At 38.2% G+C, this 27,295-nt stretch overlaps 1 protein-coding gene and 1 pseudogene across 3 annotated transcripts in view; one reads left to right on the top strand and one right to left on the bottom strand.

Annotated features, from left to right (window-relative positions):
• The window catches only part of PLCL1 (phospholipase C like 1 (inactive)), a 406,607-nt gene that overhangs the window by 92,374 nt on the left and 286,938 nt on the right, over positions 1-27,295 (top strand). For 2 of the 3 annotated variants that reach the window (XM_033113053.1, XM_033113054.1), the window contains exon 1: positions 16,231-16,847. The exons of the other annotated variant lie outside the window; for it this stretch is intronic. In XM_033113053.1, coding sequence (XP_032968944.1) covers positions 16,605-16,847 — 243 coding nt within the window. In that variant the 5' untranslated portion in view covers positions 16,231-16,604. Of the gene's footprint in view, positions 1-16,230; positions 16,848-27,295 lie in introns of those variants that run through there. 3 annotated transcript variants of the gene reach the window in all.
• LOC117025533 (nucleosome assembly protein 1-like 1) lies at positions 6,215-11,453 on the bottom strand (annotated as a pseudogene).

The raw sequence follows: 27,295 nt of genomic DNA, 5'->3' as shown, positions 1-27,295 counted from the left end.
ACAAAAAGCCACTGGGAGCAACTTCGGTATGCCTGAAAGTTGGGCGGAGTCTTGAATCAGCAGGATATAACTAAGAATGCATTAACTAGCTTGATGGAGACTCATATATGTTGGCCACCTGTGTTTGCATGCCGGGAAAAGGAGGGGGCTCCGTCCAGGAGAAAGCTGCCTTTCTAGCCCCTGTCCTAAGCCAGACAACTCAGTTCCCCACCAGCCTCAGCACTGGAACTCAGAGCCAGTGATTGCATCGGTAAGTCTTTCCGAGTTCCCTTTAAGAGGAGCGGCTGGGATTCCAGCCGCCCTCCATGTCAGTCAGTCACAATCTGTGCTGGTTTTCACAACGAGAAATTATGGGGACTTCTCTCCCTGGCACTGGAACCCTGAGCTGGGGTGGGGCTGGTACCTCTCGCTCCTGGCGGAGGGGGTTGTCGGGGACCTCCACAGCTGAGATATCCGTCCTGATTTTTAATGGTTACACATGGGTGTGGGATCAACTGGGTCTGCGTCTCTGCCTTTTCTACCAGTCTCAAGGGGCCTTCTTCTGTGTGTCCTTAGTTGTAGGGCTTTGGTACAGCAAGATTTTAGGTGATTCTCAATAATGGTTGTTTTGTAGTTTAGTTGTAATTTTGATGTCATCGTGAGAGAAGGGAAGCACAGTATTTACCTACTGCACCATCTTGACCAGTTCTCTGACTCTTAATTCTTAAACAAAAAGGAGTTTTTTATTTTAAAACTTAGATAAATCATGTAAAAAACTATACAATTCAACTTAGTATATAATTATGTAGTTCCTATTATGTGCAATACATAATGCTATATGCTAAGGGAAATAAGAGGATGAACAAGATTACACCTCTGCCTTTGAAGTGTTGTCAACCTCGAAGAGGAGAAAAGACTACTCATAATAATAATAATTCTATCTAAACATGCTTATAATAAATAAGATACAAGCAGAATAGGATAAGTGATGTATGAATTATGATCTAAGGTCTGTGGGAGCACAGAGGACAGTGAGGTGGAGCATTGTGTTCAGGGAAGGACGCCATCAAGGCTGGAATGCGAGTCTGGGTGGGAAGGTAGCCCCTGTCAGGTACCCAGCACTGGCCTAGGCACATTCTTTTTTAATCTTCTTAGTTATCATTCTCTCTCTGTCTGGAAATCTAAGCCTTAGAGAGGTAAAAGTGACTCGCGTAGTCACATTGCTAGTAAGGGGTAGATGCAATTTTCAAAACTCAGTTCTAGTTGAGTCTTTTGCCCATGCATAATGCATTCGGCCATGTTATTTATACTATTGTTATAAAAAGTTAGAATTTTATTCTGGGGACTTTTGAAAATAGAAGTCCATTGAAGATTATTGAATTGGGAAGTTGTATAATCAGAGCCAAAGTTTAGGAAGATATTCTCAGACCAGAGAACAGTTTTTAAGGGACTGGAAACAGAGAATTGAATTAGGAGGTTATTACTCTTGTGAAAAGTAATGGGGACCTAAACAAAAGTGGCAGCAGTGAAAATAAAATACTGGACAAGGGTTCAGGAAAACTAGAGAGGAACTGAAACGGTTGGGCATGGCTAAATGATGGAGAGGGATCAGTGAGGAGCATTCAGAAGTCTCAAGTTTCAGCTACTGGAGATATAAAAGTACAACACATAAACTGCAAACCTAAATATCCCATTTTCTTATGGTTTGTGCTAGCATCCCAATGTCTCTCATTTGTTTTCTTCACATGGTCTGTTCAGGGTGTAGTTATTGTTTTAGGGATTTATCCAAGCCGGCCTGCCTTCTTGCTTGCCTTCCTTTACTGGCAGTTCTCCCATTCCTGCCTCTTTAGTTTTCTCGCTACAAATTTCAACTCTTAATATCTATTTCAGACAACTCTTTTCTTGATAACCCTGTAGATGGGTTCTCTAGCATATAGAACTAGGTAACAATTAGCATACCTCCAGTGGATCAACCTTTACTCTCTTGCAGGGGATATGGCAATGATTAAAACCTGGCTCTTGCTCTCTAGCAGCCTATGGTCTAGTGAAAGAAGAATATAAGTAAATAAAAAGTTTATACACTCAATGTGCTAAGTGTACCTGTAGAAGACTTGCCAGGTACAGAGATAGTCCAGACCAGGGAGTGACTTAACTTGGTAGGTAAAATAACGTGAGAAGATATGTTTAGAAGAAGCCTCTGCTTTCATTTTATTTCTCTCTTGTTTCCAGGTCTATTGACCTATTGTTGTGGAAGAGTAATAGGAGCTTTCTTTTTCTCTATGATGGTTGTATATTTGAAATAGGAAAGGTGAGGGACAGGATTTTTTAAAAAAAATCTGCCTTAAGGAAGCAGAGTTCAAATCTCCTTTTCCTCTACAGGAAATACAATGCTTACACTTAGAGAGGATGTTACAGAAGTGGTCTAGGCAGAGCAATATCTGATTTATTTGGAAAATTCCTTGTAAAAATTAATTGGTTTATTTGATTATGTTGTTTACTTTGAGGAACTACTTAGACACAAGAATATACAATATAGAACCTACTGTGCAGCATAAGGTAGAAACTCAAATATTTGTCACGTAAGAGACTAAATGAACAGACAGTCCTTACCCCAATCTTGACTTAATCCCCACCACTTACCATTTTAATCTTCCTTCTGGACTGCGAGTAAAGAAAAATCAATCATTGCCAGACTACTTTTTCTTGATTAATTCTCGCAAGTATGTTTTGATAATTATACATATGTTTTCAGTTGCTTTTTAGGGGAACACCTTATGTTTGGAACATCTTACCTGCAGAATCCTTTGAATATTCTCAGATATTTCCTTAAGAGCAAATAATACTATTATACACAAAAATGAGACCCATACAGTAAGACTTTAGTGCAAGAATGATAACTCAGAACATATTGTCCACTTGTAGACTCAGTCCTACAGTATTTGTCTTGGTTCGACCTTAATTTATCCTTATCTGCTCTTACCTGACTACTAACATTACTGGTTTTTAACCTCTTTCCATCCTTATCCTTAACTTTGGTCTGTAGGGGAAGAAAAAGGTTTCCTTGCTCCTTTTAGGATCTCTGGCTGGGTCTGAAAATTAAACTGACAAAGACAGGTTAAAAGGAAAAGAACATGCAAATTTTATTAAATTTTTATTGTACATTTTAGCCTTTACCAGAGAATGAAGACCCAAAGAAGTGACCAGAGCAGAAAGTTTTTTACCTTTTAGACAAAGAAATGATAAATTCATGAGAAACTGACATGACAGAGGGGTTTGGGATAGAGACAGTAAATGGTGAAGAAGTAACTAGGAATACTTCTTTTACATTGGTGGGTACAAAATCATTAACATTTACAGCACATAGAGATGGTATGTGGGCAGAAAGATAAAAATGTGGTCTCGTGCTCTGGTGCCTGCAGTGTTAGGGAAAGAAGACCACTCTGACGTTTCAAAGGTATGTTATCTTAGATGCACAAAGACAATAGACAATTTCAAAGTTAAAGACTGATATTTGTCAAGGAAGCTACAGGCCTAGGATGTGACTACTCAGCAATCCCCTTTAGATAGGGATTTTTATGTTCAGGCCACCCAGTGTGGTTACTTTGGTCTCTGGGTTTGTAAGGCCTGCCATGCGGGCCTCCCCTGAGCTTATCAAGTTTAGTATGTGACCCCTCTTTTATCTGCAGTTGTCACTGTTTTTATCTCATAAGATGGCTGGAGATGTCCTTGTGTAGGAACAGGAGAAAGGTCAGCCTTGCTTTTTTTGAAATGTTCACTAGAATTATTTTCAACTCATGTTGTTTTCCAGGAATAGTTCATGTCATCCATCCATTTGGGGTTAATTTAATTTAAACTATACAATCTAATTTTAAAATTTATTTAACTGGATTCATGCATGTAGCAGGCAATGAGTACTGTCAACTTCTTTATGTTCTGGAACTCCCAATCTTTCCTGAAAATACCTCTCACCCACCTAAGGTCCAAGTGATAGTGCCAGTGGAATCCGCATATTAAACATGGGCAAAGCTTGATTTACTTCTTATTAAATTTAAATAAATATAAGTATAAGTCCTAATATTTTATTTCCATACATCAGAGGACCACTGCTCTAGTTCAACAATTTAAGAAAAATTTATTCAATGCCTGTTTCGTATCATCAGAGGGTTAAGTTCTCAGTGTGCAAAAATGACTAATACCTGAATTTTACAGTCTATGAAGTAGAAGGCAGACACATTGAAAGAGATGTATCAATATAGTCGAGTAGGCACAAAATATATTAATGGCAGTGACTTTTAACTTGTGGGTTTGGAAAGGCTTCCTGGAAAATATGATGTTTAAACTGAATTTTGAAGAAAGAATAATGGTTAGTCCAGTGAAGAGAGGACTAAAAGTACAGTTAAAATAATGAGTCTTAACTTTTGAAAAGATATTTTATGTAATTAAAATGTGACAGCATAAAGCATGTGGTATTCAGTGGCCTTTGAGTTGCCTAATAGTCCCAGAGCATGAAGGAAGAGAAGTGAAGCCAGGGATGTAGATAGGAACCATGGCCACATGTGCCAAAGAGCCTGGACTGTATTCAGCTGGCACTGGGAAGCCAATAAATCTTCATAGTGGGGAATCAGATTTGTAATTTAGGTAAATCCCACTAGCTACAATGTGGAAGGAGTATGGATATTAGAAAGTATCACAAGGTCACTATAATCAAATTAATATGGTATTGGACTGGAATTAGAACAGAAATAGATAGAAATACATATGAGAATTTAATATCTGACAAGACGATAATTCAATTAGATGAGGAAAGAATAGATTAATGAAGAAAATAAAGGTAGACCACCATCTTATTTTTAAAAATTTATTTAACATTTGTATACACTTACATAGTTTATATAAACACATATACACATGTAAACAAAATTTAAAAATAAATTATAGAAAGAACAAATAAATGTTAAAAAAAGAGCAATAAAAATCTTGCAAGAAAAGGTTGCATATACGGTCTAGGGGTTGGAAAGTGCTTCTTAACCAATACTGAAAAGAAAAAGATACTTGATTACTGTATCTGAAAATTAGTATAATGTATAGGCAAAAGACACCATAAACAAAGTCAATAAACAAGAATTCTGGGGAAAATATTATTATGTATATTTTTTGTCTTTTTTAACTTGCTTATTAGGAGATGCAGGACACCTCTTCCAAAGCTGATACCCTTTTTTTCAATATTGTAAACTGGGTACAATGCTTAATTTAAGCTAACACTCTGCTTCTACCTGAATTAGTACAAAATTAAGACATTATCTTGTTCTTACATTAGACAATAATGTCTAACATTATATTTGACATTTTTATTTTAGGCTGCAAAAACAAAAACAAACAAGCAAACAAACAACAACAAAAAACTTGAAATAGGCTTGTCAAGTGATAAAATTCAATTCATCCTTGCCAGGAAAGCAGAAGGTAGACTCTACCACAAAAAAAAGACACTTAGTCAATAGAGGTTAAATTTAAAAGTACAGTTAAAACAATGAAGCTTTTGAAAATGCTAGGTTTTATTCACCTGACTGTGTAACCAATAACCATACTATTGAGGTAGGGTTCTTTATAGTTAACTATGTCATCTAAAATATAAAAAAATCCATTAACAATCTAAATTAATGGGTATGGTCTTACTGGAAATTCTTAATCATATATCTGTCTTGACAAGTTGTATTTTTGTTTTTCAAAATGATTAATTTTCTTAGTATAAGCACTGCATTTCTAAAACAAAGTAATGAAAGGCAAAGCTAGTGCAAGCAAACTTAAACCCATTTAACTACCAGCTGAAAAAATATTCTTTGGTTCTTCAGGAAAAAAGTTAGCAACACAAAGAATCTGTTCCATTTAACAGTTCTGTTTATTTTCATAGCTGTAATCTAATATTTACATGATAAAAATACTCCAGAAGAACCAAAGTATGTAGCAATGAATGAAAACGTGTGAGAGAATTTCTGTATTTAACATATCTGGCAGAAAAACTAAAGCTGAAATGCTAGGTAGAACAAATTGGTTTTTAATATATCAATTCCTTTCTTTTTAAAAAATTGCTGAGTCTACCAAGAAAATACAAAACGTAAGTAAGGCTTTAAGTAAATAATAGTTGTCTTTAAACTCGTGTAACAATGCAGGTTGTCCTCAAGGCCACATACGTCCTCCTTCACTGCTGCTTGCACTCTGCTGGGTTTCAATCCTTCTTTCAGTCATCGTCTGGATCATTTTTCTCATCTTCTTCCCCTTCCTCATCTGTTTCTTCACCTTCATTATCATCATCATCATCATCATCTTCAATAGCTTCTCCAGCGAAGTATAACATAGATGTTGGGATTACACGCTTATGTAAAAAGTGACCAATTTCAAAGTCTGCAGCAAGGATAGCTTCAGCATCATCATCCAGTTCTCCACTCTCAGGAACTTCAGGAGGGGCAAAAAAGTTAAAGAAAGAGACACTGGAAACTGTTTTGGTCACAGTTCAAGCTGTCTCCCCTCCCTTGTGTTTCTGCTTCTTTTTAATGGTTTTCAAAGTAACATTCTTCCCATTTGTCCAATCTATCTGGCACTCTGTACAACCCATAATTTCTGGTCCATCAAAACAAAAGGGATCAGAATCATCTGGTTCTGACCTCATTCTGTGTGTCTTTTTCAACATTTCATTTGTGAAATATTCTCTGGCTTCAAAGTGAAATTCTGAGACAAAACTCATAGGCTGGCCAGCATCTCAGAACTTCACTTTAATAGCTTTTAAGTGCTTCAGAATAGGTTCATTATGTTCCTGAGCCATATCACTGAGCAAGTCAACATTCTTAAAAACAGTCAACCAGGGGTGGCCGGTTAGCTCAGTGGGTTAGAGCATGGTGCTCTTAACAACAAGGTTGTCAGGTTCGATCCCCACGTGGGCCACTGTGAGCTGTGCCCTCCACAACTAGATTGAAGCAACTGCTTGACTTGGAGCTAATGGATCCTGGAAAAACACACTTAAAAATAAATAAAAGTTTAAAAACATTAAAAAATTAAAAACAGTCAACCAAAATTCGGGAATTCCCTTGGGGTCTTTTGCTTCATCCTTTTTCTCATCTTCAATCTTGGCCTTTTCTTTCAGCTCCTCTGAAATTTCATTTTCCTCATCTGGTTTCCATTGACATTTTTCTTCTGTACATTCATAAATTGCATCAATGATCTCAAATCACTTATTAAATGAAGGCTGATAGAGAACAGCATCCTTTCTTTCAAGATGGTGAACTTCCTCGTTGAACTTGGCTTCTATTTGTGCACATTTAACTTGGAGGTTTTTGAGAGCATTCACTTGTCTCTTAACTACCCTAGGCAAGCTTTCAGTGTATTATCCTGTTGGTGTTTCTACCAGACCATCAAGTCTTTCTTGGAGGGCTGCAAGAATCTGAGGATTTTACATAATCTGAACAGTCAGCTGACACGCTTTGATTTTTGTTTCTTCACCAGTTTCTTCTTCTACTTCTTCAACATCGTCCAAATCTTGATTGAGTTCAGACTATTCTTTGTTGTCAATATTTGCCGTGTTGTAAGAACTCCAAATACGGGTGGCTAGCACCGAGAGAGCCAGGCGGCCCAAGCTGCACAGGCAGTGAGTGACTCCGGGCAGCAGTGGGAGGAGCAGGAGGCGGTGCGGCCAGCAGATGGCGCTAAAAAATGGGGAAAATATCGAAGCAAATGGTATCATGAGGATAACATCTATTAATATAATGTGCCAGTTGGGTTCTCTGAGAAGCATGTGGACTTAGAAGTGCAAAAGATTCACTGGAAAGTAGAAATGGGCAGGAGGAGCCCAGATAAAGACCTGACAAAATCTCAACCAGCCAAGTGGGAATCTTTGGAGCAATGATTACCTGTTGTAAGCATCCTGCCATTGTGGAAATGACTAGGGCCCAACGGCTGGAGATTGCCCAGCGAAGAGACGAGAAGAGGAGGGGAGGGGTGGGGGAGGGTTTGCCCTTAGCTATCAATGCCTCCCTCATTCACTGGGGCTGCCCCAAGAAGAACATGACCTTGGTTCAAAAGCTGAGGTAGACTTTGAGTAATCAAATAGATAAAGGCTGTCAGTGAACCGATGCCTCAATAGCTGGATAGTGAGCCCTTTATCGAAGTAGGAGTGTGGCCTCTTTGTGTTTACTACAGAACTCTTTTCAAACTGAGAAATAAAAGGCATTCAATCCAATGGAATCTTAGGAAAAACACGTGTATAGACAATTAACTGAGGACTAAATCCAAATGGCCAAGAAACATTTAAAACAATGCTTAGTACTCTGGAAAGCGAAAATTAAAACAACAATGGAATATAATTTTATACATATTAGATAGGCAGAAATTAATGAGAGTTACAATACCTGTTAAGGTGGAGTGTGAAATGTGATTCTTTAGGAAATCTATCTAACATTATCTATTAAAATTAAAAACACATATACCCTTAGACCCCAAAATTCTACTCCCAGGAATCCATTTGATAGAAATTAAACAACTGGTTCATAAAGACATGTGTACATAAATGATTATTATAACAGTATTTGTCGTGGTGAAAAACTACAGAAATAAATTGAGTCTCCCAAATAGGGCAATACCTGAATAAATTATGTAATAGCCCTATGGAATATTATGCATTTATTTAAAAGAATGCATTAGTAGATATTGTAGATGAGATGGTAGATGAGTGAGAGTAGGAAGATTATGTATGAAAATATTTCTACTCCTGCCACTTTTTTTGTAAATCAAACAATGACAAAACTCTCTCTCTTTATATATATATAAAACCAAAGTTGAAAAGCTGCATACTAGATTGTTAACTTGAATTATCTTGCAAGGAGTGGGAGGGTTGATGTAGGTGGCGAATGAGATAAATGTGCAAGACATGTAAAAGAAGATAAGAAAAAAATTGTACCAAAAAAGCATGCATATAATTATATTTATGCTATCATTTCTAAACCTAATAAAAAAGGCAGAATCAGGGGCTTATCCAGCTTGCAGGAAAGAAAGAAATGGGGAAAAAATGTCATAGAAATGGAAATAACTGTATACAATTTTATTGGATATAGAAAATTTTTTAGTTTTCACTAGTTTAGTAGATGCCAGGAATATTTATTTGCTCTATAAATCAAACAGTATCTGGCCCCATGAACCAATTGCATGGTTGTGAAAAGCATAGGGTACATAAACTTATGTACCTGTATCAGTCTGGAGAGGCTAGGTTATATATACTACAGTAACAAATGACCCCCAAATTTGAGGAGTTTACTACAAAGGTAGCTTTATTGCTCATGTTACCTGTCCACTATAGATTGGTTTGCGCTGTGCTCCATGCTGTTTTCACTCAGGATCCAGCTTCTATCTGGTGACTAATTAATCTTATGGCAGAGGAAAATGAGATCATGGTTAAGCATGTGATGATTCTTAAAGCTTCTGTTCAGAAGGGGCTCTTTCACTCATCTTTCACTGGCCAACCCACGTCACATGGCTGAGCCTGCTGTCATGGGATGAGGATGTATAAACCTCCCACAGTGAGAATCAGTAAACATCTTCCTGAATATGAAGATCTGTTTTAGGTCAAGGAGTGTTAATGAAGTATTTCCATGGGATCGTATTAGTGAATGTTATTAATGCTTGGTGAGTGAGGAGAATTAGATGAGAAAAAAAGAGAAAATACTTTTTTATAATTATGAGTAAATAAACGCTATTTTTCTTATCCACTGGGTGTACAGGTAAGAGATATATATATATTTTTTACTTTAATTTAGTTTCAATCACAGATCACAGACCATCCTTGACATTTTCAGAAAACAAACAAACTGAAATCCTTTTAATGCATATTTTGAAGCCAGGAAAAGTTAAGGTAGATGGAAAGGGTCAGATTCTATTTTACCCATATATTTTATTTTTCTGAAGTTTAGAATTTATAGCACTGTGTTGATAAGAAGTATAACATCATCAGAAAAAACTCCTTCATTTAGATATAATAGTATAAAAATAATAGTGTTTGGTACTTTGTGCCTAGAGTTTAAGGATTTGTTCATAAAGAATCTTCCAACTTAATTGTATCTGCAGCTATCAGTTTAGTTATTAAAATTCCATTTTAATTAGGGGAATTTTTTTTTTAAATTTTATTGGAGAATATTGGGGAACAGTGTGTTTCTCTAGGGCCCATCAGCTCCAAGTTGTTGTCCTTCAATCTAGTTGTGGAGGGCGCAGCTCTCTGGCCCATGTGGGAATTGAACCGGTAACCCTGTTGTTCAGAGTTCGAACGCTAACCAACTGAGCCATCTGGCCACCCCAATTAGGGGGAAATTTAAAGAAAGCTCTATAACCTCTCATTACACTATATGTAGTATTGTACCATGTTTGTTGCTTATTATTTCACTTCACAGTTTAAATTAAATTTGCTGCTGTATAATATTATAGAAGATTCCTGCAACATGCTTTATCCTAATCTTTCAAAAATAATTGTGATGTTATCTGAATAGTTTCACCACTACATTTTACATAGAATAGAGAATGACAGAAGTCCCAAGTGCAGTTCAACAGCTGTTGCTCCTCCACTGTGGGTTAAGGGTAGAGGCAGCTGTATTCATCGTGACCTTATATCAGTCAGTGGGGTGGGAACTGTGGGATTCTCACAGGGGTTAATCACAGAGCAAATGCTAAGAATCTAGCTTTCACTAGACATTTGGCCTCAAATGGATTTTTTTTTTTAAAGAAAGGACTCACTTTTTATAGCTCCTCATTTCATAAAGCAGATAAACTTATATTGTGTTTAACAAAAGAGCTGTACACCTGAAAACTTGCTGGGAATTAAAACAGGATTACAAAAGAGACCATACTTTACCCTTGTCTTATGTTTTAATTTAGAGCATGCATTACGATTTTGTGTGTATTTAAGTATTGCACTCTGAGTCTTCCTCCCAAAAGATGTGAGGTAGAATGCAACAAAGACATATCAATAAGGTTAACAAAATAGGTATAAGAGTAATACATTATGACCTAAGGAAAGGAGTGCATTAGAGAAAGAAATGTGAGTCTATATTTTCTTCCAGTTGGTCCTCTGATGCTAAAAAGCATTGATAAACTTCTTGTATTGGCATAAATTGGAGGACCTCCTCTCCCACCACCACATGCAGATGAATTAGATTTGGGGTATGAACGTAGGATGGGATAGAGGAGGAAAAACCTATCCCATATTTATTCCTGCATCACAAGTGTCAGGCACTGGGAGTTTGATTTGAAGGCATTTCTATTTATATTATAACTTCATACCTGGAAGAGATCCAAGTTGTCAAATAAAATAGAGAAGGATGAGAAACAAGTTTTCTTGGGGGCCTCATTGGTGCTGTTCCAGTGGTACTTTTCATAAATAGTGCTGTGGCTTCTGCATCAGTGGGGAACATAACCTTGACACGAGCTCCAACTCCAGGATCCATGTCAAAGTAAGTTAATACATAGAAAATAAGTCAACACGGACTGTCTATTTTTAAAAGACATTTGTCCTACACATAGCAGACTGTTCCCAGTTAATTGGCCCGGGGCTCCTGATAGTGTGTCGTAGCCTCAGGGTCTACACAGGTGGTTCCTGAGGGAGCAGTGTAAATGGATCCAGGCATTCTGCTTTCCTGTAGGTAGTAGAGGTTTCTCAACACCTAAAAGAAGTAGCAGCCATCAGATACTGAAGGATATTGGCTGTGATTAGAGATTTCTTATATTTATCACCTTTTGGTGTTTTGAAGATTTTTTGAATTAGGGAATCTAGATTTAAACCATTTGTAACTTCTCATTTTTATAGGACTGTTATCATGGAGTGGAGTTTACCTGAACTTTGAAGTGAAATTAATTGATTTTTATGTTTACCTAACTGAAATTTCCTACTTAAAGGCTAATATAAGGGACAAAGGAATATATTTCAAGGAAAAAAAAAACCTGAATTTTAGGAGGGTGTATTTAAGTTTTGCTTATCTTTCATTGGCTTTGTATTTATTTACTCTACTATAGTATTTATACTACAAATTACGTTGCAAATTCTTTTTTCTTGACCTACAAAGTGAAATATTACAATGTGTATTGGGGAGTGCTATGATGGAATATAAAGGTATATGTGACTCAGTTGAAAATGCAGTACTCATGTTCAATTCATCTTTGAACTTATCATGAGAACTGGCTTTTAATATCAAAATATTCTTTCTTACACCAATGTGGATGAGAGGATAGAAGTGTTTCCTTGCACACTGATAAAATCGATCTCATCCTCCTATTGTGATGGCATAGAGGGAATGCTGATGCTAGGAGACGAGATCGCTGTGCCGAATGTGAGCGGTCCTAGTTCTGAAGGAGTGGTTCTTCAGCATAGTTTAAGTTTCCAGGACTGTCACTGGGCTTGCACCCCGTGGAAGCCTAGTGTAGAAGGAAGAGTGAAAACTTTGAAGTCACTGACTGGGGCTCAAATACTGGTTCCATCACTTCCTGTTGGCTTTGACTTTGAGTAACCTAATTGACTTTTTTTTGTTTCTATATTAAATATTCTTTTAATAACTTTTTCCCTCTGCTTACAAAAATAATGCATATTTAAAGTTAAGACACTTGGAAAACAGAACAACACAGTAAAAAGCCCACTGTGTCGATCTACCATCTGGAGACAGCCATTGCTAACCTAATTGATGTTTTTGATCCTTAGTTTCCTGATCTGTAAAGTTGATATCAGAATACTTCATAGAAGATTATCTGGTATATAGAAAATAGTTATCTGAACAACTGTCCTTTTCCCCAACTGTGATTTCCTGGTCATGTACGGAAAGTCTTAATATTCTCACTGGATTTTTCTTAGGCCTAGTGTTCTGGAGTGACTTCCCTGGGCTAGAAGAACTCGATTGACATAGCTGGTCTTTGATTCTGGGCGAGGTATTTTCAGGTTTACTGGGCCTGGACAGTTTCCTTTCAGTTGCCTTTTTGTCTATTCTAGATTTAAAATTTCTCCATTTTATAATCAATTGTCCTTCTAATTTTGCAACTGCTTACTTTGGATCTGTTCTGATTTCTGTCTTAGGATGGAATTCTAGGATCCTTGAGGATGAGAAGCCTAATTGCTTGGGCAGTGATAGCCATTTTTCTTTCTTAGAAGTCGTTGTTTTATTCAGTCAGAAGACTGCAAACGTGAAGATTCTGTTTGCAAATATTTATTAAGCACATACTCTGTGCCAGGCATGGTTCTGGGAGCTGGAGATACAGCAAGTAAAAACACAGACAGAGTCTTTATGCACATGGAGACTACATTCTCCATTTCAGTGGGGCAGAGATAGGAGGTCAGTATGATAGAATACGTAAGTAAACAATTCCATGGACAGGACAGTTTATTCACAGTGATAAAGTCCTATGAGAAAACAAAACAGGATAATATGAGTAACATGGTATATGTGTGGGGTTGAAGGGGCAACTTGAGATTTGTGGTCAGAGGTCTCCTCTCTGAGGTGGTAACGTTTGAATTGCTAACTCACTCCTCTTATTCCCATACCTCCTCCCACCCCAGCCCTCCACCCCCTGCCCCATTTTGTCAACCAAGAGATTGCAGCTCATTGTTACTTGGTGAAAGGTTGGGAGGCAGAAATTGTGGGTGATAGTAATTTGAAAAGGGGGGTTGTTAATGGAGGGGGAGGAGGGTGCCCATGGCTGCTGACTTAACCAAATCTGGCTAAACCCTTCTCTCAATTTTGGGAGTGGGACCACAGAGTAGAATCTCTCTCCAGGGTGGTGGTGGTTCTTCTCTTTTTCGTGTTCCTCCCCCTCTTCCCCACCCCCTAACTATAAACATGAGTATCATTAGACGCCTTTTGAGCTTATGAAATAAGACAACAGTAAAACTTGCTAGATCAGGGTCCAACTATTTTCTCAAAGCAGAATGAATTAGACAACAGCCTTTATGAATACACACTCAGAGCAAAGGCTCTAGAGGGGTGTGTGTGTGTGTGTGTGTGTGTGTGTGTGTGTGTTTGCCTTCACATGAGGGTGAGACAGAAGGCTGCTAGGGGATGAAAGAGATGAGTCCAACTGGACATCATCTAGTTGAAACATAAAAAATTTTGTGCACATATGCTATACTTTCTGGATTTTTTTTTTTTTTACTGACCTTAAATGTTAGTAAGATGACACTGATTTTAAGACTTTAAAAATCAAATTATTATAAGAATGGTATACAAACCTGTAGAATGGGGAATCTCTGTAAATGCTATTAATATTGTAGAACAAGATAATGAGTGAGATAGCTGCAGTTTTACATTTCTCAAAGGATAACCCAAGAATGGAATTTTTATTAGCGTAACAAAGAAAAAATGAAGCAATGAAAGCAACTGTAAAGACAGAAGTAAACCATAGTAATAATTGAATATCAAAGAAAAAAATGATAGCCTAAAATAGATTATACTTGTGAGGATACCAAATAAAAATATTTTGTATACAAGTTAGATGGGAATTTCCTGAACTAATGGAGATGAAGGACATGTACGGTTGCTTTAAGTCTGAGTGCCCTTTCATTTCTTTCCTCTAGTCTGTGGGTTATAAAGGCAGATCAGCTGAAAAGGAAACTTTGAGTTTCCCCTCCAGTCTTTTACACATCGGAAAGAAATGAAAAAGTGTTTACCATTATGGATGCAGTTCTCAGAATCTCACTAGAGGGTGGTGTTGGTTCTAAAACCAGAGGTTGCTAATCTAGTATATTCATTACTAGGCTGCATTTATATTTAAAGAAAAGATAAACTCAAGCCTTCTCAGTCTTTCCTAAAAGTTGATAAATGTCAAGCCTGAAACCTCTTAAGAGGCTCATCTACTTGTAGTTCTGGCTGGTTGCAGCCCCAGAAGAGCCAGATAAAGTAGTGAAGAGATTACTGGGGGACTTGAGTGGAAGATTCTAATTTCAGGTCCTGCACTAAGTAGGAGACAAGAAATTAGTAAGGCTCCCGAGGCCTTCATCTCATCTGAAAATGAAAGGGCTGCCCTAGATGATCCCTAAATTTCCTTGCATCTCTAAAATCTTGAAATTCTCACAAATCCTGGGTCTAAAAGGCTGAAGATTTTCTCATATTTTTAGCCGGACAAAAGAACAAGTAACATCTAAGTATTAAATTTTTAATAATTAAACTATAATTTAACATTATAAATGAAGTTTGACAGATTCTACTGCTGAAAGGCCTTTACATTAAAACGTCACGTCTTCTGTCCTACCAGGGAAACCTCAGAGCAATCGTTGGCATCTATCTGAGCATTTGGTGGTTAATTTTAGTGACTTAATGCATCATCCAAAGCTATCTCTTCTCTTGGTTGCTCGCTTGCTGGAAGTGAGCAAAATATGCCTATATAGGATTATCTAGAAAAAGGAGGTTGAACCATTATTAAATAGGGATGTTTTAGGATAAGACTAAATCTCTCACCTCACCTTGTACTTACCCAACATCCATCATATCTGTGCTTTGCTACTAGTCACTCTCCAGACGGATTTAGTTGGTTCAGTTTCCTGTTATCCTCACCGCTTTAATCTGATTCCCTCTCCTTGTCATTTATTTGCATTGCAGAGTGAACTGAAGATCTTTTCATAAAACCTTAAGCAAATCATTCAACTCCAGGGTCCCAGTCAATCCTAGTTTACCTCTGCATGGACTTGACTTTTAAGGGTTGGCGTGAGAGCCTGCAATTAACCCCTGATGGTGCGAAGATACACTCCATCACCCCAAAGGTTTTGACGTTAATATTCAACACTCATTTTCCTCCAATTGGCTGTGGTTTGCAAATGAAGGTTTCCTTCCCCCTCTCCCTCCCTTTTCTATCCCCGAATTTTGTTACATTTTCAGGCGCATTTCGAATATCTAAACTTCATAAAATATACAAAGAGCGCCGGCGGGTGCGCATACCCGCGCTCTCGCACTCTCACTCGAGTACACGAGCCCCGCGGGGCCGGCTCCTGGTCACAGAACACATTCCATTCTTCACGCTCGGGCACACCCCTCCGCTGTGAGGATTGGTCGGGCCGACCCCGCTCGGAGAGGCGAGGCTCCTAAGAGGCTCAGACGCCTGCCAATCCCCACGGGCTGTCAAAACAAGTCTTCCCTCCCTGTCACAACAGAGTGGAGTGGAGACTGCTGCCGCTGCTGCCGCTGCCGCCGCGCTTCCTGGGGCAGCTGCGCCGCTGTCCGCGGGCAGGTGGCGGGTGCGCCGGCCGCGGTCGCCCAGCTCCGGCCCCGCTCAGGCCGTGCGCGTCCCGGCCTCGGAGGCCGCCGGGCCGGGCGCCCGGTGCCTTTTGTTTCGCGTAGAGCGGGCGTCTGCCTCCCGTTTCAGATACCCCCCTCTGCTTCTCGCCTCTCCTCTCCTGCTCATCCTCCTCCCGACACCCGCGCCGTCCCCCAGCGGACTGCCGGCCTCCTGGACTAAAGCCCGAGGACGTCTCTATTCCAGCGATGCCTCCTCTCCAGAAACTTGCCGCCGCGGGCGGGTGGTGAAACAAAGTCTGGCGGGGCCGCCTCCTGGTGCTGAGCGCACGGTTCCCCAGCGGCTGGACTCCGCCGCGGTCTCCCGCCTGAGAGCCCGAAACGCGCCCAGCCATGGCCGAGGGCGCGGCCGGCAGGGAGGGTCCCCCGCCGCCCGACGCAGCCGGGGGTGAAGACGACCCCCGAGTGGGCTCTGACGGTGCCTCCGGGGACGGCGTGGCGGCGGCCCTTGGGAGTCGGTCGAGGGACCGTCGCAGCGGGGTCGTGTTGCCAGTCGCTGCTGGGGCCCCAGTGGACAGCGAGGCTGGCCTCTTGGAGGCGGCGCGGGCTACCCCCCGGCGCAGCAGCATCATCAAGGTAAGTGAGGCCGCGCCGCCCCGGGAGCGTGGCTGTGGGTGTGGGTGGTGGGTGGGTCCGGGACCGGCGCAGGACGTACTGTCCGGAGGCACCGCAGGCTCGGCATTGTTTTCTCCCATCTCCTTCATTATAATCTTCCTTCCTCGTCCGGAGGTTCCCAGACTCAACTCCTGGCCGTGAGAAGCAGAAGTGACTTTTTTTCCTGACAGCCGAGGAAAAGTTCCGCTCTGCGTCTTTGCGTTTTGATGGACACTTTCCCTCATTTTCACTGAAAGCTTCATTAAACCGTTGATGGAAGGAGAAGGGGAGGACTCAATATAAATGCAGAGCCAAGGGATGGTAGTGCACTGCTCACCAGAGAAAGGTTAGCTAGCTTTCCCTTCACGGTAAAGGAAATGCACTGTTTACCCACAAGTGAAAACAAACAAACAAACAAACAAGCAAACAACACTCTCTAGACTCAAACGGTCCCGAATTCTCAAGCGTGAACTTTCCGGGTAGGCAGGCAGTGTTCAGTGAACCTTTCAGCAAAGTAAAGAGCGTTTGCAGAGCCCAGAGTTTCTGCGCTGCAGAAAGCGCGACTGGAACGCAATCAATCCCCTAAGCATCATCCCAGGTCCTTTCGGTTACCACTACATCCCGACCCCTCAACTACCAGTCAGGATTTCTCCTCATTTGACAAGATTTTTGTAAGCCTCGCCCCTCCTTTATCTCTTTCTGTCTTCCTTCCACCTGGGGCTTGTTTCCTGTTTGAGATTTCATCTTTTGGATGCATGACATGGGGGGGGGGTCTCCTGGAAGTCAGAACTCTCCACTCTCTCACAGTCTTTGGAAAAGGGTCTCTTAGCATAAATGCAAGGGAGTAATCATGTGCATGTGAGAGTAAAATCGATTTTGGTAGAGTGGTAATTGTGAAATTATATATATATATATATATATATAATATATATGTATGATAGTGAAAAATGGACTTGGAACTATTTACTATTCAACTTACATGGTGTGCTAATACATTCAAAACCTTTGTTCAAGGATAAGCTGTGTAACCACCACATAATGCTTGTCTCTTTCTAAAGCTCCAAATTGGAGCTCCCAGCGCCAGTGTGGGTGTGTGGGTAGATTGCACCCACAGTACATCTACCGAGCTCCAAGTATAGTTTAGGCTTTTCCCCAAGACTGACACATGGAAGTTTAAAACCAACAGGGAGATTTCTATGATGAAAGAATCTTGCGTGGTAGTTGCAAATTCTTGTAGTAGTTGCTGTTATGTTGCGACTTTTAGATTATGTGAAAAGGAGTGTTCTATTCTGGGTGTGAATTTGGATAAAAAGGAAATGATCACTTTTTTCTTTTAATCCACAGATCAGAAACCATTTTGTTTTGAAACTTAAAAAAAAAAATCACAGTTAGGAAACATACATTTTGTTCTTGTTCTTTTATATATATATTTTTGAGGTATAATTGACATACAGCATTATATTAGTTTCAGGTGTACAACATGATTCAATGTTTGTATATATTGTGAAATGACCACCAGGATAAGTCTGGTTAACATCTATAACCTGATACGTAGTTTCAAAATTCTCTTTTTTGTGATGAGAACTTTTAAGATTTACTCTTTTAACAACTTTCAAAAATGAAATACAATATTATTAATTATAGTCACCATGCTGTGCATTAGATCCCCATGACTTGTTTTATAATTGGAAGTTTGTACCTTTTGATTCTTCATCTATTTTACCCATCTCTCTACCCCACTAGCAGCTACCAATCTGTTCTCTGTGTCTTTTCTTTTAAGATTCTACATGTAAATTAGATCATACAATATTTGAAGAAACATACAGTTTGGATTCTAAGATAGTGATACTAAATATGGTCTGTGTGTGTGAAAAAAAACACACCATGAGATAGTTTAACATGTATCATCATAAAAGGCCGTGGCCTCTATAGTTTTGTAAAAAGTAAAAGTAACAGGGCAAGTAATATAAAAATTTTTGCAACTAAATTTTTAATTTTGAAATTGTACCATGTACTGGTTTATATTCTCAGAAGGGTCCTTGCTGTGTGCCTCTTTTGTTTTGAAGTTTTTTTTCCAGACAGAAAAAGACGGAGGCAACAGAGTATCAACTTGATCTTTTTCCTTTTCAATAGTAAAATAAACATTTACTAAATGGTCTTTAAAATTAAAGATTCTAGAAAGTGAAGTGAATTATCATTATTATTTAAAATTAGGTTTTATTGAAAAAGTAATATATATACGTATGATAAAAAAAAAAAATCAAATGTTGCAAAGGAGTATGAAGAGAAAATTCCCAGCCACTCCACACTCCTGCTTACATTGTCCACCCCCATAGCTGTTAACACTTTCTTATGTATCCTTCCAGAAACATTCAATGCATGTATAAGCACATGTATGTATTCTAAACATATCTGTGGCGAACCATTGAAGCTTCTCATTTATACAATAAAATTTGGTTAGAGTTTTACAGGCCTTGTATCTTCATATTTGCTCCAAACGTTTTTGATGCCTGGAAGGTTATCTAATCATTGTGATTAGTCAGTTAATCTTCAAGTATAACCTGGTAGGTTGTAGGTAATGGCAGTACCTTGGGGTCTGTGCCCAGAGACCTTCATTCCCTTCCAATGGGGAAAGAGTCAGGAGATGGGCTCTGTTCTACTCCCTTTCTGATATCAAGGACCTTTCTGTTGACATCTTGAATCTACTGCCCCTTGGTTTGTTTACTTTAGCATAGTAAAAAGTGAGAGTTTCTTAAAAAGGTCTAGATCATATAAGAAATACGTAGCACATGTTCTATATTGAGAAAAAACATATACTTCATAGTTTTGCCAAGAGTTCTTTTTATTTAGCATTGAAACATATACAAACAAGAAAGGACTTTTGTACATTTTATATTAATCAAACTATTAAATGCTGTTCCGAATAGCCTTAGTATAGTAATAATCGGTATTCATGATGATCTCTGAACCACTGAAAGATTGTGAATCATCAAACATTAAATTCTTTTCAGTTCAATTTAGGGTATTATGTCTATTCTAATTATTTTAATGCTAATTCTCTATTAAGTTGAGTATTAGATGAATCAAAATAGTGCATTTCTCTATCACGCCAGAAAACAGACCATCTTGTATATTAATAAAAGGAATATTTTTAGTAAATTTGCCCTCCCTAATTTATGAACACATGTGTTTAGTTGAAAAACATTTTCCTTCTTAGCTAATGAAAATATTGACATTTATCATTAAACATATTCAGAAAGTCTTATTTCTACTATTAGGTTAGTGCAAAGGTAATTGCGGTTTTGTAATTATTTTTAACCTTTTAAACCGTAATTACTTTTTCACCAACCTAATATAATTGTTTTTCTTCCCTTATATGCCCAGTCCTAAATTTAAAAAAAAATTAAGATGGGAATTAAACTAGGTTCTCTTTAATTTGTCCATTTGCCCCTGTGTTTTCCTGTGAGATTATTTCTGACAGCATTGACATTGATAAATGTTGCATGTTTTTTGGTAAGTGCATTTTTGTATACCACAATACTGCTACAGACTCTCCAGCTTAATTGCTTCTTGATGACTTGTGGTTTAAAATGACAAGTTAATTACATGCAAAACTGATAATATCTAACAATTATGTACTATTCTGCATTTGAATATATTGCTACTTAAGAAATTAGACCATTTGTCTATCCGGTACTTGCTATCAAACTTATACGTTTAAAATATTTAACATTTTTGGATTAGAATTTATTGCTCTGTAACTGTAATGTTCTGGAAAAAGAAAGTAATGTAACTTATTCCCTACTAGATTTTGGGAACTGAGATACATACATGTTTTTAAAATAGCAGTTGATTTTTCTTCCATTACATGTAACATATTGAAAGGTTCCACTGTTTTCATTTCCTTGTTTAAAGATGTGTTTTATTTATGTAAAGTTGGTATATAATCTTATATTTGTTATATTGGTTTCAGGTGTGCAATATAGCGATTTCACATGTTTAGACCTTACAGTGTGATCGCCCCACTAATTAAAGTAATCATCTGTCACTGTTTAAACTTATCACAATATTATTGACTCTATTCCCCTTCCCTTTATCACTCATCCCCCCACCCTCTCCCTTCTGGTAACCATCCCTTTGGTCTCTGTTTCTATGAGTCTGTTTTTGTTTTGTTTGTTTGTTTGTTAGGTTCCACGTATAAGTGAAATCATGTGGTATTTGTCTTTCTCTGCCTGACTTATTTCACTTAACCTAATACTCTCTAGCTCTATCTATGTTGTTGCAATTGCAAGATTTCATTCTTTTTTATTGCTGTGTAATATTCCATTGTATATATACACCACATCTTATTTTTCCATTCATCTATTGTTGGACACCCAGATTGCTTCCATACCTTGGCTATTGAAAAATAATGCTGCAATGAACATAAGGGTGCATATATCTTTTTGAATTAGTGTTTTTTTTGTTTTGTTTTTTTTTTGGGTTAAATACCCAGGAGTAGAATTGCTGGGTCATTAGTTTTTTGAGGAATCTACATATTGTTTTCCATAGTGGCCGCACCACATCCTCTCCAAGACATGTTCATGTTATTTATTGACTTTTTGATGATAGCCATTCAGACTAGTGTGAGATGGTGTCTTATTGTGGTTTTGATTTGCGTTTCCCTGATGATTAGTGATGCTGAGAATCTTTTCATATATCTGTTGGCCATCTGTATATCTTCTCTGGAGAAAGGTCTTTACATGTCTTCTGCCCATTTTTTAATCGGATTATATTTTTTCGTTATTGAGTTGTACGAGTTTCTTATATATTTTGGATATCAACACTTTATTGGATATATCATTTGAGAATATACTGTTCCATTCGGTAGGTTGCCTTTCTGTTGACGGTTTCCTTCGCTGTGCAGGAGTTTTTAAATTCCTTTTGATTCTACTTAACTATGAGTTCTCTGGAAGAAATTATCCCTTAGATCTCATGGACATAGGTGGGTGGGATGAATACTCAGGAGTTGGGGATGAGGTACTGAGAAGGGCGCTGAAGCAGCTAAAAGTAACGGCTGTGGTTTTGTTCATGTATCATTATTTTATGTCATGGCTAATCTCAATTTGTCATGTTCATTGTGAGGTTAGTGTAGTAGGTTTCTGAGATGCAGCCTCAAAGATGTGACTTGGGTACCTATTGACCCTCATTAAAATTATGGCTCTCCTCATTGAGTCAAGGGGAATTTTATTCACATTTTTTGAGTGCTACTCCTATGAGTCAAGTACTAAACTAGGTGCTTTCACACATTATATCCCTTAATCCTCACAGCAAACCCTCTAAAGTAGAGAAGGGAAGCACAGAGAGCTACTGATACAATGTGGAGTCAGGATTCATAGCTGTGTCTGCCTAACTCCGAACTTGAGCTCTTATGCTGATTGTCTGATGCAGGGAGCCCACAATCCATGAGTACTTTCTAGGTTAGAAACAACATGAAGCTATAAGAGAGTTTCAGAAGAGTCTGAATCTTTGGCCCCAAGGCTTGTGGGATAAATGATCCTTTCTCTGCACCCTTCTCCTTCCCAAATCAAAACACTTGGAGATGGATGACTCTACAAAGGGCTTGCAAACTTTCCCGTTTTTGATCATGTCATTAGCCTGCACTGTATGTTAAAAGGCAGAGCAATTTGGCAGGTGTTCCACTTGCGATCAATATTGGGAGTGCCCACCTGTCGTTTTACTCCAGGCCGCTTCTCCCATGTCTCTGTAGACAGTTGAGTTTGTGAAGGGTTATATTCTCTTTTAGACGGATATACAGGGGGAACAAAAGCCTGGGGCGTAAGAATATGTATTATTCTAGGGGATCTAATGTTGGAACTCTGAAAGCTTTTTTTTTTTTTTAAGATAGAGACAATTATGAAGGGAAGTTAAGGGTGATTGAAAAATAACTTAAAAATTTTAGACACACTATAAGTTAAATAGCCTTCTATAGATTGGCCTGGGAATTAATCAGTATTTATAGACTTTTTTTTTTTTTTTTTTGCCTGTAGAAATCTGTGTTAAAATTTCCAAATAACCAACTTATCAGTGAATTTTGGGAAACGACCTTATTGTACAGAGGGGCTGGCCAGCCTTCACTAAAGCGGTGCCATGAGCACGTCTAATGGCCTCAGTTGGGGGTATGATTCAGCTGTATAAATATCATTGAACTTCTTGGGTGGATTTGTTTTATTATCCCAGTAACTTCAGTCAGAGTGTTTACTTTCTCTGAAATTGCCATAGAAACATGGTCACATTTCACCTTAGAAATGGTCACTTCTCATTGTGGTGCTTTTATATTGTGATTTCTTATAGCACCTCTCAAGAGAATTAGGAACAAAATTTGAAGAGGCTTGACGTATTTTGATGAAAGAGTTTAAAAGTGCCTGTTGATTAGCGTTTTTACTACTGTCAGAATTTACACTATTGGTTTTCTTTCTTGAAAATATACTAAGGTTCAAAAAGTATGTTAGTTCCATCACCGCTTAGTTCCAAACGTACATTGCAATTAAGACTGAATAGTTGTTTTCCTAGTCTTTTTCTTTCTGCTATCATAGAGAAAACAGGCAATGAAATTTTGTACAGTAAAATGTCAGTTGAACACATATTGACCAATAACTCCTCAGGCACAGTAGGGTGTTATGAAAAGACATCCGGAGACATCTGACTTTACCTTTGGTGCTACTGAACAAACAATCCATTAATACTTCTAGGAAATGCTAGAGCAACTAACTGGTCCGGCAGTATGTTTGGGAGTAACTCAAAGAAAGAATTGTAGCAGTCTTCCTCGCTTCCACAGTGACTTCTATTTAGCTTTAATAACTGTGAACATTAAACATAATTCCACTTTTAGGAGCAATGTCAAAACTGAGACATGTATAAGATGGTACATTAAAAAAAATTATCCAGCTTAAAATGACTAAACAGGATAAAGAGGCAGGATTAAAGTTGTTTTTTGAGTTTCCCATTGGGATCTCAGTAGTGTAAATGAACCATTGGTTATTAGGTGCAGTGAGAGAATATTTTGGTTGCACTTACAATCTAAATCTAAGATAATAAAGTATCACTAAACCTTGATATAATACAACTTGTCAGTTCTACAAATCTCATATTTTGGTGTGTTTTAATAATGTAAAAAAGTTTTATTTGTAGTTTTATTTATATCTTATTTATCTCTGTATGCAAGTTCCTATAATAGAATACAGTAACAGAATTTATTGTAATTAATGAGTATACTAAAGGGATAATAACAATTAGGACCAAATAGTCATCTTCTATAACAACAACATTCTGTCTTGTTTTAAATCTTAGCCAATGTACTGTGTGTTTCAGCTAACATTTGATAGCAACAAAATCACAGTATGACAAAGTATTAGAACACTCCCTTGGATTTAAAATTGGATTTCATTTGTAATTTTATTGATAACATCTGATGTGGATGTGTTTAAGAAAGATATAATCTAGTTTATTTTCAACAGTACCATTTTAACTACCCTCACTAATAATTAATCTAGCATTACTTTGAGAAAAGTAGGATTGTACATGTGAATAGAAAGGAATAATTATTTATATTATCATTATCACTCTAGGAAGAAGAAAGGCAAGCTAATTTTGAAAATAATACAATCCATCCAAAACAAAACAACATAACCACTCAACTATTTTAGTAAGTGTACTTAGTATCCAAAGATTTCTTAATTTGTAAACTTACGGAAGTGTGTAGTTATTGCAGGCAAAAATATTGTGTTTTTCTTTAACCACACAAATTTGTATTTAAAAGTTTAAAATACCTTTGAAAGAGAATATCTGCTTTGTTAATTCTTTTCCGTTGACCTGTTCAGGGGCCTTTAAAAGATGTTAAATCTATAGTAGGCTAGGTACAGGTAATCAGTAAAGTAGGCAAACTCATGTTATTGTATGATAAAACATAATGGTTAGAAATGAGGATGAGATTGTGTATAGAACACCCTCCCTGTGAGGTGTTGAGGGAGATAAATGCACAAGGAAGGAAGAAGAATGCTTTACTGTTGTTAGCTGGGACCAAGATTATAAGGCAGAACTCTAGAAAGCTGTACCTGATCACCTCATAGGTGCTTTTCCCTAAGGCCCCAAACCAAAGCAGGCTAAATAGCCTGTGAGCTTCAAGCCTGCAACCCACATCCCAGATCTGACAGCTGAAGATGAGGGTGGGCTGCTCAGGAGCACACCCCCTAGGGCCAGAGAGTAAGGAGTCAGCAGGGGGAGAACGTGTTTTCTCTCCACTTGGTTCAGGCAGAGTTAGGGTCTGACTCAGGAACAGGGCAACTGTGTCTGAAGAGTGAGTGCCAACTGCCCTGCTATTCTCCCCTTCTAAAAAGTTTTGTTCAACTCTCTTAAGGATTATTTGAATATCTTTTTTCATAGATTCACACCCTTTCATGTAAAATACCCATGCCATTACATTAATACTATAATGTATTACATTATGTATGTAATGTATTACATACAGTGGGACTCATGTTCATATATTTTTATCTTTGAACAGAATTAGCGTCTTTACCATGAAGCATGAATATGTGATCCAACTTTGGTATAATTTACACAAGCTAAGGATGGACAGTTACTTAATCACTGAACACTGATATGATTTACTTTATAGTTTGATAGTTTTGTCTATCAGCATCAATAAATAAACGAGTATCTGAGTTTCTAATCCAAGGAGGTTGCCATTTTGTTAAGTGGTAGTGGATATGATGTTGTATGATTAAGATTTCCTACCACTTACATTTGAGGTATAGTTCCTCACACATAGGAGGAGCTTGGTAAATATTTGTGGAATTCCATTAAACTGAAAGTCTGTTGAATCATTTAATTCGTTTTTTCTTAGTAGAAATTCCAAAGTTAATATGTGGGAAATTCAAATATATGATTATGTCATGAAATTGCTGTGCTTGTGGCTGCTTTATTGTGTTGAAGGTAATGAGTCCATTCTGCTGTGCAGAGATATAGAACCATGGCCAAATGGTACCCAGAGGTTTGTTCTCATCACTTGGAGACTGGCCAAGTATTTAAGGCACAGTCAGCTCTTTTGTTGAAACACTTGTATGATAGCTTTACTTATCTACCTGTGGTTATGTTAAATTATTGAAAGGATATAAAACTTTGGCTTTTTCTCTCCCTCCCCCCCAGTTTTTTTTCCTATTGCAGCATCTGCACAATAAAGTTTTTGGTTATATTCTCTTAAAGTGGTTTTTTTTTTTTTTTTTTGAGAAAAAGTAAGGCTTTTCCTAAACATCTGAAATGTGAATATTTTTCCTAATACTTTCTCATGTTCAGTTAGTATGGGATCAGGCTGGTTTTGTGATAAGTGGTGCAGTGTGTGTGTGCATGTGTTTATGTGTGTGCATGCTTACGCTAGACATATTGGAAGTTATCAGCCTGAGCAGCTTCTGTCCTACAGCTGAGATGATGGTCTTTATCCAAAGACATGTTCGTCATCAAAGTAACTGTGTGGGCTTGTGAGAAGTCACACTCAGAAATGTTAGCACGTAAGCTTGACCACAAGTTTTCTGGGATTTCTGGGGTTTGGGGAAAAGAGAAAGAGAAAGATCAAAGTGTGCTAAAGGGGAGTGGAGTTGGATGTGACCATTTTTATAAATGGGCAGGGTAAATGGCTCAACAAATGTTTCTTTAAATTTGTTTAAACAAATGTTTCTTTAAACATTCTGCCAGAAGTTGTGCATTTCAGAAGTCAAATTTATTTTTGATTTCGATTGCCTTTTGGTTCTTCTGAAGAGCCTTTTAACTAATGAGCACCTCACTCCTTAGCACACCTAACAGGAACTGCTGGGCAGAAAACCCCGTGAGGCTCGATACTCTGATGGAGGATTCAGGAAGGATTAGTCTGAGTTGTTGGTGGGAATGCTTGGTATTAATAGATAAGCTTTGTCTAGTTTGATGTTTCTCGAGCTCTAGCCCTAGGAAAGTCCAAAGAAATTCTTCATAGTTGCACCATCAGCATAACAGTCATCAATACAGAGAAAATGACTTCTGACAACCAAGTTATCACAGCAGTAGGTGTAACATGATGGAAGCGTTGTGAGTACTGGCAGTAGCCATCAGAGTTTAAAACAAAAGGCTCTAAGGTTTCACGGGTTCAGGGGTTACGTTCAGCCATCACCCCTGGTGTTACGGAGAGGCAGCCTCCACTACTGTTTTTGCCCGCCCCTCATCCCCAGGCTAAATAAGGGGGGGACTAGGAGAGTTCCAGTTCCAGAAGAGAGCCCGTTTTTTCCACTTTCCTCATTGTAGGGGGAAGAGATCATGACTTTTTCTGAGGTTGAGGGAGAAAAGACTCATGAGAATCATGTGTAGAGATTGGGCGGGTAATGGTGGTGGCATCCAACAGTCAGTCCCCTCTCCACCAAGTCTCC

The sequence above is a fragment of the Rhinolophus ferrumequinum genome, chromosome 8 (assembly GCF_004115265.2).
Source record: "Rhinolophus ferrumequinum isolate MPI-CBG mRhiFer1 chromosome 8, mRhiFer1_v1.p, whole genome shotgun sequence".
Lineage (NCBI taxonomy): Eukaryota > Metazoa > Chordata > Mammalia > Chiroptera > Rhinolophidae > Rhinolophus > Rhinolophus ferrumequinum.
The sequence above is the reverse complement of the archived record's forward strand: the minus strand, read 5'-3'. Positions and strand labels throughout refer to the sequence as shown.